Genomic DNA, 16,113 nt, shown 5'->3' with positions numbered 1-16,113 from the left:
ACTCCTCACTCCTCACTCCTCACTCCTCACTCCTCACTGCTCACTCCTCACTCCTCACTCCTCACTCCTCACTGCTCACTCCTCACTGCTCACTCCTCACTCCTCACTCCTCACTCCTCACTCCTCACTCCTCACTCCTCACTCCTCACTCCTCACTGCTCACTCCTCACTCCTCACTCCTCACTCCTCACTCCTCACTGCTCACTCCTCACTCCTCACTCCTCACTCCTCACTGCTCACTCCTCACTGCTCACTCCTCACTCCTCACTCCTCACTCCTCACTGCTCACTCCTCACTGCTCACTCCTCACTCCTCACTCCTCACTCCTCACTGCTCACTCCTCACTGCTCACTCCTCACTCCTCACTCCTCACTCCTCACTGCTCACTCCTCACTGCTCACTCCTCACTCCTCACTGCTCACTCCTCACTCCTCACTCCTCACTCCTCACTCCTCACTCCTCACTGCTCACTCCTCACTCCTCACTCCTCACTCCTCACTGCTCACTCCTCACTGCTCACTCCTCACTCCTCACTCCTCACTCCTCACTCCTCACTCCTCACTGCTCACTCCTCACTCCTCACTCCTCACTCCTCACTCCTCACTGCTCACTCCTCACTCCTCACTCCTCACTCCTCACTGCTCACTCCTCACTGCTCACTCCTCACTCCTCACTCCTCACTCCTCACTGCTCACTCCTCACTCCTCACTCCTCACTCCTCACTCCTCACTCCTCACTCCTCACTCCTCACTCCTCACTGCTCACTCCTCACTCCTCACTCCTCACTCCTCACTGCTCACTCCTCACTGCTCACTCCTCACTCCTCACTCCTCACTCCTCACTCCTCACTCCTCACTCCTCACTCCTCACTCCTCACTGCTCACTCCTCACTCCTCACTCCTCACTCCTCACTGCTCACTCCTCACTGCTCACTCCTCACTCCTCACTCCTCACTCCTCACTCCTCACTGCTCACTCCTCACTCCTCACTCCTCACTCCTCACTCCTCACTCCTCACTGCTCACTCCTCACTCCTCACTCCTCACTGCTCACTCCTCACTCCTCACTCCTCACTGCTCACTCCTCACTCCTCACTCCTCACTCCTCACTCCTCACTGCTCACTCCTCACTGCTCACTCCTCACTGCTCACTCCTCACTGCTCACTCCTCACTCCTCACTCCTCACTCCTCACTCCTCACCCCTCACCCCTCACCCCTCACCGCTCACCCCTCACTGCTCACTCCTCACTCCTCACTCCTCACTCCTCACTCCTCACTGCTCACTCCTCACTGCTCACTCCTCACTCCTCACTCCTCACTCCTCACTCCTCACTCCTCACTCCTCACTCCTCACTCCTCACTGCTCACTCCTCACTCCTCACTCCTCACTCCTCACTCCTCACTGCTCACTCCTCACTCCTCACTGCTCACTCCTCACTCCTCACTCCTCACTCCTCACTCCTCACTCCTCACTCCTCACTCCTCACTCCTCACTCCTCACTGCTCACTCCTCACTCCTCACTCCTCACTGCTCACTCCTCACTCCTCACTCCTCACTCCTCACTCCTCACTCCTCACTCCTCACTCCTCACGCCTCACGCCTCACTGCTCACTCCTCACTGCTCACTCCTCACTCCTCACTCCTCACTGCTCACTGCTCACTCCTCACTCCTCACCCCTCACCCCTCACCCCTCACTGCTCACTCCTCACTCCTCACTCCTCACTCCTCACTCCTCACTCCTCACTCCTCACTGCTCACTCCTCACTCCTCACTGCTCACTCCTCACTCCTCACCCCTCACTCCTCACTCCTCACTGCTCACTCCTCACTGCTCACTCCTCACTGCTCACTCCTCACTCCTCACGCCTCACGCCTCACGCCTCACGCCTCACGCCTCACGCCTCACTCCTCACTCCTCACCCCTCACCCCTCACCCCTCACCCCTCACCCCTCACCCCTCACCCCTCACCCCTCACCCCTCACCCCTCACCCCTCACCCCTCACTCCTCACTCCTCACGCCTCACTCCGTGTCTCAGGCTGGCCCGGAGCCTGTGCTCCTCTTGCCTCTGCCTGCGAGGGCTGGGGCTACACAAACCTAGGGCTCTTGGTTGGCTGGTTGGTTTGTTTTTAATTCGTGAGAAGGAATTATGTACATTTCTACTTAATTAGAGAAACATTTTATTGTCTTAAATAAGCAAGATATAATTTTGTTTAACCGTTATTTTTAAAAAAGGAAGTAAACAAAGATTTGATCATTCTTTTTTAATGGAATTTTGGTTAGCTTATTAAATTTTACTTTAATAAATTCTTTAAATGTTGGTACAAGTTTTAGTGCTAATGTTGAGAGACCATACAACTTGTAATTTCCCTACTCTGAAGATTGTAAAAGATGCTCAGTATACTTTCAGATACTTTGAGTACCCTCTAGAACAACCTGAACAGAAATTTTACTTGATAAAGTGTTCTTTGGCTGTGGAAGGTGTAAAAGACTGGATTAAATAAAGCTGGTTTTGCACTATGGTGTATCAGAATCTATAAGTTGAAATGTAATGCTTGAATTTTAGAGTTTATTTTACCATTGGATTATTGTGTTAAAAAATGCTGGGAGCTGGGGCTGGAGAGAAGATGGCTCAATGGTTAAGAGCGCTGCCTACTCTTCCAAAGGTCCTGAGTTCAATTCCCAGCAACCACATGGTGGTTCACAACCATCTGTAATGTGATCTGATGCCCTCTTCTGGCGTGCAGGTGTACATGCAAGCAGTTCATTGTATACGTAATAATAAATACATATTTAAAAGAAAAAGAATTCAAGTGATTAAAAAAAAATACGGGGAGTGCTTGGCTAGATATGTGGCAGCTCAGAGGTAGATGATGGCCCCATGGCACATGTGTGACCTTCGCACTTCGTCCGCGTGACGCTTGGCTAAGAAGTGTGCTACTAGCTAGAGATTATGTAAACTATAATTTTATGTCAATAAAGAATAATATTATTCTTCATTTTAGGCATATTTATCATTATTATATTCATGGACCAAAAGGAAATGAAATAAAAACAACAAAAGAAGTCGGACCTTTCAACAATATTGATATTGAGGTAAGACAAACGTCTACCTCAGGATGTTACAGATTAATATCTCCAAGTGGTGCTGAATAACAAAGGCCAGTCAGTAGTTAGACCAGTTTGCTCTCCTTGTTACCAAGTTTCTTTGGTTATTTAAATACCCAAATGAAGAGATGGTCTTTAGATGTATTTTTTAAAATCTTTTTGGTAAATGGTCCTTGGTCCCTTTTATTCATTCTTCTGTTGTAGTTGTACATGATGCTTTTGAAAGCAAGGAGAAAGGGGGATGTGTCTGTTCATGGCGTTGTATTTGTTCACGAGAGTCTTGTGGTGTGGGGGTCATAGAAGCACAGAACATGTTAGAATTGGGTTCTGCATGTCCTTATCCAAACACTGGAAGGGATCTCGTAAAATGTCCTATTTCATAATTCTAACAAGAAAGCTTAAATATTTTTATGACTTAACTGCCCTTCAGTTCTGATTACTCTTTTCTGTTTTATAGTTGAATAGTCTTTACACAGCTGCTCCTTAAAGGCATTGACCCATTTGTAAATATGTATATCTCCCTAACTTTACAAAGCAAGGTGGGTTTTGGCTGAGAAAAGTAAAGTTACCATAGAATTTAATCATCTTTATTTTCTTTTTATTTTAGATTTCTTTGTTTGAAAAAGGGAAGACACCTAAGATTGTCAATCTAAGGGAAATACAAGATGACATGCAGACATTGTATATAAACACTGCGTCTGATAGCTTTGAGTTCAAGGCTCATGTTGAAGGAGACGGGGTAGTGGAAGGGGTCATCCGGTACCACCCCTTCCTGTACGACAGAGAGACGTACCCTGACGACCCGTGCTTCCCGTCAAGTATGTTCATCTGACCTGTTACCTGAGAAATGTAACGTTGTGATTGAGGATTGTACGCTCTAAATGAAAGACTAGACAAAGTTTAAACAGACTTTCCTTACACTGGTTTGTGTGTATAATATTTGTAACTCCCTACAGTCTCTTTTTGTTCTAAAGTAAATTCATGAATTATCTGTGTTTAATTCGTATACTTGCTTTACTTTTTTTTTGACAGTTTCATACATTTATATAAATGCTTTATTTTTGTGAATATTAATTTCCAGGTTAAAAAGCACTTGACTTTCAGAAACTTTTAATTTTTCTTTTTCTTTCTTTCTTTTTTTTAAAATTTTTTATAATTTTTCTATATAGGGTTTCTCTGTGTGTAGCCCTGCCTGTCTTGAACTCCCTTTGTAGACCAGGCTGGCCTTGAACTTACAGAGACCCTCCCAAGTGCTGAGAGTAAAGGTGTGTGCCACCATGCCCAGCTTTTCTTTTTGTCTTTGAGTGAGCTCAGTTTTTATATGTATGTATGATAGCCCTATATGTATTCTTCACAGTACCTTTCTTTTGTGTGTGTGTGTTTATTAAATTTTTATGTTATACAATTATATATCATTTTTCTATTGTACTTTGGTTTTGTCTTGTTTTTAATAAGGCTTTTTATGCCTTATGGTTCTTTTAAAGATCCTTGTAGGGTTTTATATGCATGCATACATACATACATACACACACACATACACACACACATACATACATATATACATACATGGCCTTTCTGGGAGATAAGGCTCAATTAATTTAGAAGACTTATGTATATGTTAATATATTAGGAGCATATGTTTAATTTACCTGGTATCTAAGAATATATTTCTAAAAAGCACAGTGTTGTTGATGATTGTACTAATTTGCTCCTGATACACGATAGTGTATCATTTTCGGCCTAGCTGAATTCAGTCTTTGGAAATATCGTAGTTTATATAAAACTAAATTGAGTACTTTTGACTCATTTGTCCAAAATAGATCAATTTGCTGTTAATTCACACTGTAAATTCTTCAGACGATTTTCCCATGAGTGTTGCTAGTTTGATAGAATTGTGGAAATTGTGTTTCAGTTACAGATTTTAAGAGGTTATTTGTGGAAAACAGGAAACTCAATATAGAAAAAATCTTTTTGAATGTGTAACTTTTTTGTTTTAATTTTTAGAAATGGATTTAAAAGCTGAGTGTGGTGGCTCACACTTTCAAATCCCAACACACTCAGAGGCAGAGGCAGTTGGATCTCTGAATTCAAGGCCAGCCTGGTCTACAGAGTGAGTTTCAGGACAGCCAGGGCTATATAGAAAATCCCTGTCTGGAAAAAAAGAAAAAGAAAAATGGAAGAGAGAAAGAAAGAAAGAATAAGCTTTAAAGATAGTAGTCTTGTCGGCTAGTGTGGTACTCCTACTTCATATTAGATAGGGTAGAGGTAGTCATTTTTATTAGCTATTAACTGTTGGAAATCTGTCTTTTTAAGTTAACAAGATTTTCTGATGCAAGTTGGATTATATGTTGTATTTCTCTGAAACAACTTTTATATGCCCTTACAGAAACTGATTTCACAGTAGTAAAAAATGTTCTTCATTAATAGAAATTAAACTATTGTCCCACTTACTCTTTTATATAGAATTAAGAGATGAAGAAGAAGATGATGATTGTTTCATACTTGACAAAGCAGCAAGAGGGAAAAGACCAATTTTTGAATGTTTTTGGAATGGACGACTAATACCATATACATCAGTTGAAGAGTAAGTTTTGATTGTTGAGGATTACAGTTTTTAAACCTAATTTTTTTTATTAAAAATAGATATTTTCATATATTATATTCTGATTACAGTTTCCCTCTCCCAACTCCTCCCAGACCCTTCCCATCCCTCTGAATCCGTGCCTTTTCTTGCTTTCATTAGAAAACAAATGGACAGCCAAAAAAGAAAGAATGAGAAAGAAAAATAATAAAATAAGGTAAAATAAAAACAGACCTGAACACAATAGAATAAAATAATGAGTAGGAAAAAAGTTAACCAAAAAAAAAAAGCACAAGAAACATATATAGGCACAAAGACACACGTACTCACACACACACAAATCTCAGGAAGTGGGCCTTCTACTCTGGTAAGGTTCCATATGACCTCTCAGATTGTTAAATCCGAGCAGAGAGTGCTGGCGACTCCTGCAGCTTTTGTGCCATTGTTGCCCAGCACATCTCCAGTCAGGTCACCATGTTGACAGAGGGCTTGTAGCTGGGTTAGTGTTTGCCTTGCTCCTCTGCTCGTGTGCAGAGAACCTTCTAGTACCATGAGCACTAGTCCATACGAGGGAAGGGTTAGGTAGGCACCAGCTTGACCTTTCCGTTGTTCATTGAGTTATGTAGACCTTATCTTCAGCAGCAGGGCCTTACCATTGGTGTGTGGAGGGCAACCAATAGCCTTGGCTGTGGCCTGGTTAGTTTAGGGATTTCCGCTGGGCCCATTAGCCAGTAAGTCATGTAACCTCTCTCTGACACTGGAGGTTTCATTTGGTGCTCAGAGATGTCTAGTTTGGGCTTTGTCTCACCCATTATTTGGTGATTCTGTTTAGATTTCTTTCATAAATATATATATATATATGTGTTAAGATCCTCTTACTGTAATAAGTTTACAGGTGACCCAAGTGGCTATTGGCTTTAGCTGTCCCCTCTGTTTCCTCTCTTACTCCCCTCTTCTTTCCCCTGACCATTTAATCCTGTTCTAGGTACCCATTCCAACCCTCACCCATCTCTGTCTATTTCTTTCTTCCTAGGGACCCCTCCCCCACAGCCCCCAGTCACTTAACCTAACCTCTGTGCTTATACAGATTGTGTCCTGGTTATCAAAGATAACACCCACATATAAAAGAATACATACCATTTTTCTTTTGGGTCTGGCTTTCCTTTTTTTTTTCCTAGATCTTTTTACCTGTAAATGTCATAATTTCTACCCCCCCCCCCCCTTTGCCCTTTTCTTACTCTTTTTCTTTCTTCAGCTGAATAATATCCCATTCTGTAAAGGTACCATGTTTTCTTCATGCATTCCATCTGTTGAAAGGCATCTTGGATGTTTCCAGTTTCTGGCTGTTATGGGTAGAGCAGCAGTGGCTGTTTGGGCAAATGTCTCTCTAATAGGATGTAGAGTTCTTAGGGATATGCCCAACAGGCATAGCTAGACCTTGAGGTAGATCGATTCCCTGCTTCCTGGGAACCCCCACACTGATTTCCATAATGGCTGTACAAATTTGCACTCCCGCCAGCAGTGGATGAACTCCTGTTACCTACATCCTCGCCAGCGTGACCTTGGCTGGTCTGACTGGTATAGGTGAAATCTCAAGTAGTTTTGATTTACATCACCTTGAATACTAAGGACATTTAACATTTCTTCTGTTTCTCAGTCATTTGACTCTGCTCTTTTGAAAATTCTCTACTTAGCTAGGTACCCCATTTTTGCAACTGGGTTGTTTTCTTGATGTCCAATTGTTTTAGCTCTTTATATATTTCAGATATTATCTCTCTGTTTAAAGCATAGTTGGTAAAAGTCTTTCTCATTCTGTAGGCTACTGCTTTGTCCAAGTGATGGTATCTATTGCCCTACAGATGCTCTTGAGTTTCATGAGGTTCCATTTATTAACTGTTGTTCTTAATGGTTCAGAGAGTCTTTTCATGGGCCAGTTTCCCCCCAACCTTTTCTTCTGCCCAAGTACAAGGTATCTGTTTTTAAGTTAAGGTCTTTGATTTATCTGGTGTTGAGTTTTGTGCAGGTGATAAATAGGAATGTGTTTATGTTTTTCTATATGCATATATCCACTTTAACCAGCACCATTTGTTGAAGATGCTGTCTTTTTTTCCCAGTGTGTATTTCTAGTTTATCAAAATCAGATGTCTGTAAGTGTGTGGATTTATGTCTGAGTCTTCATCTTGATTCCATTGATCAACATGTCTATGCTTATGCCAGTGCCATTTTTTTTATTACTATAACTCCGTAGTATAAGTTTAATAAGAGATGGTGATACCTCCAGCAGTTTGTTCATTGTCTAGGATCAGTTTTATATTACTATGGCAATACCAACTTGTTTTTTAGGTCCGTTTTCTTGGAATACCTTTTCCCATCCTTTTACCCTGAGGTGATGTCTATACTTGATGTTAAGGTGTATTACTTTGATGCAGCAGAAGGATGGATCCTGTTTATTGGGAAATTGAGACCATTGGTGTTGAAAGATGTCAATGAACAGTGAACAGTGTTTGCTGCTTCCTCTTCTTTTCTTGTTATGGTGTGGGGTTTTCCCCTCTTTTGATTTGCTGGCTGGGACTATGTGTTTTCTGGGGTGTGGCTAATCTCTTCAGGTTAAAAAAATTCTTTTAGTACCTTCTGTAGAGGTGGAATTGCAAATAGAAACTGATTAAATTTGGTTTTATAGTGCAGTGTTTTGTTTTCTCTATCCACTGTAATTGAAAGTTTTGCTGCGTGTTAGTAGTTTAGGCTGGCGTCTGTTAACCTGATCTTCTGACTGACCAATAATGTTGTTCTGTTCCAGCTTTGACTGGTGTGCTCCTCCTAAGAAGAGAGGGCTTGCCCCAATTGAGTGCTTTAATAGAATATCTGGTGCATTGTTCACTAATGACAGATTTCAGGTCAGCACAAATAAACTGACGTTTATGGATCTTGAGCTGAAATTGAAAGATAAGAACACCCTTTTTACAAGAATTTTAAATGGACAGGTATGCATTTTAAAGGTCAAGCTTTGACTATTTGCCAATGATCTCTTGTTTAAAAAGTATACATTAAATAGGTTTTTACTAATATTTATATACTTTAGATTCATTTACTCAAAAGACTGATGTGTTCGAATAATCACTGTTTGCTGAAATATGTAAATACTCTCTGTCTCTGTCTGTCTGTCTGTCTGTCTGTCTGTCTCTGTCTCTGTCTCTCTCTCTCTCTCTCTCTCTCTCTCTCTCTCTCTCTCTCTGTGTGTGTGTGTGTGTGTGTGTGTGTGAGAGAGAGAGAGAGAGAGAGAGTGTGTGTGAACACATGTCCACCAAAGCCAAAGAAGAGCATCAGTTTCCATAGAACAGGGCTCACAAGCAGTGACCAAAAGAGTAGCAAGTGCGCTTAACAGCAGAACCATTTCCCCAGCCCCTTAATACATTTGTGTAATCATATTGGGGTATTATGTAATGTATGTGACTATTACTTAGTAACCAACCTATCAGTGTGTATAACTTTTATGCTCTGGTATAACAGCCAAAAATTTTTTTAAAGACTATGGTGGTTAATTTTTTTTTCATGAGCTATTAACTGTTCATTACACTAAAAATTTCAAATAGGTTAAACTGTGTATACTTTACTTACCTTTATTAGATATTCTTCCTCTGTGTCTGTCTCTCTCACTTTTGAGATAGTCTCTTGTAGGGCAGGCTTGGCTCAAGCCTGTTATAGCCTGGCCTTGAACTCCTGGTCTTCCTGCTTGTTCCTCCCAAGTGCTAGAATTTCATGCATGTGACACCATGCTCAGCTTTATTAGATCTTAATATCGTGACTCTGGTATTATCAAGCATCTCTGCTTATTAAGAATATGTATGGGATCCAGACATTAACTACTCTGTAAGGCCTTAACAAATTTGTGAGTGCATGTGCGCATATGCACATGCCTGTGTGCACGAAGCAAGGCATGATGTAGAGGTTAGGGCACAGTTTGCTGCAGTCAGTTTTCCCCTTCCACCATGTGAGTTTTAAAGACTCAGGTTTTCAGGCGTGATGGCAGGTGTCTTTACTGGGTGAGCCACCTCACTACTCCATAGCTGTGCAGTCTTCATATTGCTTTGTGACTTACCAAGGGGGCTGGATATAATTGTGGAATGCTTTTGGCTTAAAGGCGATTTGAGATTGGTCAGTATTAAAGTACATGCACTGGAAATGAAACAAAACAATTTCCATAGGAAGAAGATTGTGTGCTTCTCAACTTTAAAATGATTTACATTGCACTACTGCACGCTCAGTGGTTTAATGCTTAGCTGCCAAGAGATAAATTATTATCAAACTTAAATTACCAGAGAAATGTATCACATAATACAGTATTATATCCTTCATTCTTGTAAGTCAAGTCGTGTTAAATTTTTCTCCATTTTTCTGTAGGAAAGAAGTCTGTATTACCTGAAGGACATAATAAGGAAAACATGACTTAATTTTATGAAATCCCCCATGTTTACATAGAAACTAATATGTCTTTATAGTTTAATTTTTACCTAAGTCTTGTGAAGTATGATGTGTGGAAAGAAAGTGAAATGACATTTGTAAGGCTATATTTCTTTACTAATAGCTGTATTTCATAGAACGTTTTGAATATTTTACAGGAGCAGAGAATGAAAATTGACAGAGAATTTGCTCTATGGCTGAAGGACTGTCATGAAAAGTATGACAAACAAATAAAATTTACACTTTTTAAAGGAATAATCACCCGTCCAGATCTTCCCTCTAAAAAGCAAGGCCCCTGGGCAACATATGCAGCAATAGAATGGGATGGAAAAGTATATAAAGCAGGACAGTTGGTAAGTGCAGCCTGTGTTCAAGCTAAGTTCTTAGAGTGTATCAACTGCAAAAATGCTTATGTTAGTTTCACTGGAACCATAAAGAGTGGAAAACAAAGCCATTTTAATATACAATTTATTGTATCTTGTTAAAAATTCTGTTTATTGCCAAAGACTTTATTAGCGAAGTATTATTTCTTTTCTTACACTAACCTTACACACTTGGAGTGGCAGCATTTTAACTAGTGTGTTATTATTACTATTTTTTTTTTTAGGTATTTTTTGTTGCTCAACAGTATTTTCTGATTTTAAATGTATTGTGAACATGGAGACTAAGATATGCTTTGATGTAGTAGCAGTGTAACCTAAAAATGGAAGTAGTATAAGCATAGATAAAGGGAAGACAATCTGAATGAAGACCGAGTGGTTAGGAGAGGAGAGAGTTCTGATGTTGGATGACGTTAGGACTTGGAAGAAGAAAGCAAATAATAAAATACTTTGGGTGAAAAGTTTTGAGTTAACCTCAAAAGAAGAAGAAGAAGCTTGGATATGATCAACAGTTGTAAAGACAGAAAGACACGCCCCCATTACTGTGGAGGGCGCCGTCTACTGTAGTTAAACCCAAGGACGGGGAGAGGAGCCAAGGGCTGGGCTCTCTCTGGCATTTAGACCAGAACAGGAGCCAGTGACAAAGGACACTGAAAGGATGTGGCACGGAATGGAGCAGACGAGGCCTCAGAGGGCCCATGAGTCCAGCTGTGGACTCACAAGGAGTAGGGAGTGACCCGTTTTCAGCTGCTTCATGGACTTGAGGAAGTGCTTCTTAGATAATCAGTTCTGAAAAATTAAAAAAAAAAAAAATCAAATTTGTTGTTTTTTCCTCCTACCTAACATACATTATGACTCAAAATAGCTTATAATGAGGTAAAAGATGGACTTTGGGGTCCCCCCCCAGATTTTAGGGTTTTGTTTTGTCATTTAAGATTTATTTATTTATTTATTTAATGTATATGAGTGCTTTATACCTGCATGCCAGAAGAGGGCATCAGATCTTATTTATACATGGTTGTTAGCCACATATCATTGCTGGGAATTGAACTCAGATCCTCTGGAAGAGCAGACAGTGCTCTTAACCTCTGAGCTGTCGCTCTATCCCTGGACTTTGAGTTTTGAGACACAATGTCACTGTGTGGTTTAGGCTGGCCTATAATTGAGCAACCTATTGCTCAACTCCCAAGTACAGGGATTATAAGCAGGCCCCCACCACACCTGACTCACAAGCAACTTTTGAGCTAATGTATTAATAGAAATATTAACTTGCCAGCATTTTTAAACACGTGCTTACGTGTGACAAGTTTGTTTGAAGTAGCTCCTGTCTTAACACAGATTTGCTAAGAGCAAGTGCTGAGCCTCACACACTTGCTTTGCTTCCTTATTTTTTGCAGTGATTGTCAAGAGTATTTTTCACATGCATAAGAGTTATGTGATATAGTTATTATTAAATCTGTTTTCCTTATAAAATATTAAACTGAATCTTTTTTTTTTTTTAATGCTAAATACTAGGTCAAGACAGTCAAGACACTTCCTCTCTTTTACGGAAGCATCGTAAGATTCTTCCTTCATGGTGATCATGATGGAGAAGTGTACGCTACGGGAGGTGAAGTTCAGATCGCAATGGTAAGAAAGCAAGCGCTGAAGGCTTCTGGTAACAGTTGTGTGTAAATACTGGGAGAACGGTAATGATGAGTGAAATGGTTGTAGTCAGCATAATTTTTTGTTCCATATTTAATGTTTATAAATGATCTGTATTACTCTGTATGTCCGATATTTTACATATATACATATTACTATTAGTATCATTGTACTTTGATAAGAGGCAAAATTCCACTAGGTTCACAGATGAGTAATCCCTGGACAGAATTTTACTTCAAGAACAAATAACTCTAAGATTAAAACAAGTTTTTTTTTTCTTACACTATTCTTGTTACTTGAATTTTATTAGGATTATATAGGTTAAATAAAAAAGTGAAAATAGTCTCTGAGGTAGAAGGAGAGAACCAGTTTCCAGGAGTTACCCTTTGACCTCCACACTGTGCCCCCACACACATTCTATACACGCACAGTAATATTTGTTTAAAGTTATATTTTTGAAAGTGAAAGTGAACAGTTAAATGTAAGAATAGTTACTCTCATTTGTATGCTTAGTTGGGGTAACATTGATGTCTTTGAAAGAAATAAATGGATTTGTTTGTTTTGTAACTAAGTTTAAATTTTTATCTTTGCAATGTTGATGTAAATTTCTGTTCAGGAACCCCAGGCGCTGTATGATGAAGTAAAAACCGTACCCATTGCAAAGCTGGATAGGACAGTAGCTGAGAGAACAGTTAAAAAATATGTAGAAGATGAAATGGCAAGGTAAGTTCAATTTCAAGAAGTAAGTCTAAACAAAATAAGAATTGGGCCTGGGCACAGTAGCACGTGTGGGGGAGGCAGAGGCTGATGGATCTCTGTAGTTCAAGGCCAGCCTGGTCTACTTAGCCAGTTCTAGGCCAACCAGGTGTACACAGGCATTTATTTATACCTTGATACAGGCATTTGAAATCATTTGGCATAGTTTAGCTAGAGGAAACAGACTTCTAAAAAGTAAAGAGCACTGAAAAAGAAGTGGCCAGTAAAATAATAGCAGCTGTCCCCCAGGAGACTGAGGCAAGGAGGGCATGGAAGGCCAGCCCGAGCCATGCAGCAAGTTCCAAGGCAGCATGTCCCGACGTAGAGTGGCCTCTGCCACCACCACTTTAAGATCAAACAAATACAAAAGGAAAGAAAATAAAATAGGTGAAATTTCTGTTTTTGGATCAAGCTAGCAATGCTATTTTATTTCTGAAAAGAAAATTTTAGTTTGTCTTTAAAAAGTAATTTGTACTATAAAGAGAAAAATCATTTAGGTGTTAATATCAAGTTAGATTTTTATCTTGGCTTTTTACTAGTTACAGTAAGAGGTTTAACTTCAAAATGTTTCAATAGTATCTAATATTCTTGTAATTCGCATATTTAATTAATTCTATAATTAACTGAATTTACAAACATTAATGTGTTTATTTTGTAATAGGCTCCCTGATAGATTATCTGTGACTTGGCCTGAAGGAGATGAATTATTGCCAAATGAAGTTAGGCCTGCTGGAACCCCAATCGGTGTGTTGCTTTCTGATATCCCCTCCTACTGGTGTTGTGCATTTTTTTTTTAGTTGTCTACTTCTAATATATAGAAAACTAAAATATTAGAATGCAACATGAAGATTGTCTAGATTCTTAGTGGTTAATTATGACTCTTCATTTTGGACTCTTAGGAGCACTAAGAATTGAAATACTAAATAAAAAGGGGGAAACGATGCAAAAGCTGCCAGGACCAAGTCATGGGGGATCAAAGAAGCTGCTGGTCGAACTTAAAGTTATACTACACAGTAAGTATATAGATTAACTTGGGCCTCTAATGAATGTGTAAGAAAAATTGAGCATCTTTAATTTTTTGATAACTTTAACTTAGTTAATATAGTGAATTTGGTTAAAGTTACTAAATAGAAATTAAGGTACACTTTTCCAGAAGTCAGGTGGGAGAACTCTACTGAGGCATAGCTGAATGCTCAAAACTCAGGGAATAAGGAGTTTTTTATTGCTTGAGAAGAGGAATCTAAACTGCAAATGCCTATGAGTTTTTCTAGGAATTTGGAAAGGAGAAGTGATTTGATCAAACCTGGGACGTTCAGAACCAATGCTGTACTTGGAGGGAGGGGTTGCATGAAACCTCTAATACGGGTTTTGTATCTCAGAGTGCCCTACAGCTCACGTGTTCCTGCCCTGCAGAGCATAGCTAACTGTGCTGTAGTGGACAGCTAACTACCACAGCACAGTGTCATGTCCCTTTACCCTGAAAAGAAGAACTAACATCAAGTTCTCAAGTTACTCCATGTACCATGAAAGGAAGGCACACTACCAAATTGTTTTTACAAAACCAGTATTACTCTGATACCAAACTGGATAAAGACACAACAGAAAAAGAAAATTATAGACATATTTCCCCAATGAACATAGATGTTAAAATTCTCAGCAAAATATTTGTTGACCAAACTTAAGAAAACATAAAGGGGGCTGGAGAGATGGCTCAGTGATTAAGAGCACTCATTGCCTGATCTTCCAGGGGTCCTGAGCTCAATTCCCAGCAACCACATGGTAGCTCACAACCATCTATAATGTGATCTGATGCCCTGTTCTGGCCTGCGAGTGTACATGCAGGCAGAGCTCTGTATACATAATAATAAATAAATTTTAAAAAAAAGAAAACATAAAGGATAATTTCAACATGATCAAGTAGATTTTATTCCAGTGTTACAGAGATCATTCAACGTAAGTCAATACGCTTAATATATCACATAAATAGATTTAAGGGTAGAAATTAGATGATTACTTCAAAAGATTTGCAAAAGGCTAGTAACAAAGTCCTAAAACCCCTGAAGAAACTTAAATTACAAGGACCATCTCTCAACCTAGTAAAGGCTACATTCAGCATACTGATAGCCAACATTATATTACTTTTAAAGTACTTTCAAGCATGTGTGTGTGCGTGTGTGCGTGCGTGCGTGCGTGCGTGCGTGCGTGCGTGCGTGCATGTGTGTCTGAGTGAGTATGTGCATGTGTATGCAGGTACCTGTGGAGGCCTGAGGAGAGTTTTGGATCCTGGAGCTGGAATTACAGGGCATGATGAACCTGGAAGTATACTTGCTAAGATTGACCTTACAGAGTCCTTACAGAGCCAGTACATGCTTGAGCCGTCGCCAGCCCATCATTGAATTATGTTAGTGGGAAAGAACTCAAAGCAATTCCACTAAAATGAAGAACAGGACGAAGATGCTCACTTTTTTTCACTCTTACTCAATATAGTGCTGGAATTCTCAGCTACGTCATTGTGACGAGAGAAAAAAATGGGAGGGTGCAAGTAGGCAGAGCAGAGCGAGCCTTCTGCAGGGGTCATTGTAAGAACTCCAGTAGAAAAATTAGAACCGATGACACTAAGGAAAAGTCAGCATGACGAAAGCCTGCTTGTATACCAGTAACGGCACAGGCCTGACAGAGAGGTGATCCCACCCATAATTTCCTTTACAATCAGTACCTTGCGCTAAACCAATCAAGTAAATGAACTACAAAAAAACCTTTTGTGGTTTTTTTTTTGCTTTGTTTATTTACTTTGGGTTTTTTGAGACAGGATTTCTTTGTGTAGCCCTGGCTGTCTTGGACTTGCTTTGTAGACCAGGCTGGCCTTGAACTCATAGAGCTTTTCCTGCCTTTGCCTCCCAGACTGCTGGGATTAAAAGCGTGTGCCACCACACTGGGTTAATCAATATGTTTTAAGAGTGAAATTGAAGACTACACTAGAAGGTGGAAAGAACTACTTTGCTCATAGATTGGAAGATTCAATGCTGGGAAAGGGCTCTCTTACCAAAGCAGTGTACAGATTCAGTGCAACCCAAAAAAGTACCAATGCCATTCTTCAAGAGAACATCTGAAGATTCTTTTGGAAGCACAGAAGGCCTGGATAGCCAAAGCAAATCTGATTAAGAGTACCTTGGCTGGGTGTAATGAT

General features: G+C 40.2%; 1 protein-coding gene across 2 annotated transcripts in view; it reads left to right on the top strand.

Annotated features, from left to right (window-relative positions):
- The window catches only part of SMCHD1 (structural maintenance of chromosomes flexible hinge domain containing 1), a 118,431-nt gene that overhangs the window by 34,032 nt on the left and 68,286 nt on the right, over positions 1 to 16,113 (top strand). For both annotated transcript variants that reach the window (XM_084780274.1, XM_084780275.1), the window contains 9 exons: positions 3,005 to 3,095; positions 3,715 to 3,925; positions 5,571 to 5,691; positions 8,486 to 8,669; positions 10,305 to 10,499; positions 12,042 to 12,155; positions 12,787 to 12,893; positions 13,588 to 13,670; positions 13,826 to 13,939. In XM_084780274.1, the coding sequence (XP_084636400.1) occupies positions 3,005 to 3,095; positions 3,715 to 3,925; positions 5,571 to 5,691; positions 8,486 to 8,669; positions 10,305 to 10,499; positions 12,042 to 12,155; positions 12,787 to 12,893; positions 13,588 to 13,670; positions 13,826 to 13,939 (1,220 nt within the window). The remainder of the gene's footprint in view (positions 1 to 3,004; positions 3,096 to 3,714; positions 3,926 to 5,570; positions 5,692 to 8,485; positions 8,670 to 10,304; positions 10,500 to 12,041; positions 12,156 to 12,786; positions 12,894 to 13,587; positions 13,671 to 13,825; positions 13,940 to 16,113) is intronic.

Source organism: Acomys minous (genome assembly GCF_964271855.1).
Source record: "Acomys minous genome assembly, chromosome: 4".
NCBI lineage: Eukaryota > Metazoa > Chordata > Mammalia > Rodentia > Muridae > Acomys > Acomys minous.
Note: the sequence above shows the minus strand (reverse complement) of the source record. Positions and strands in the feature narration are given on the sequence as shown.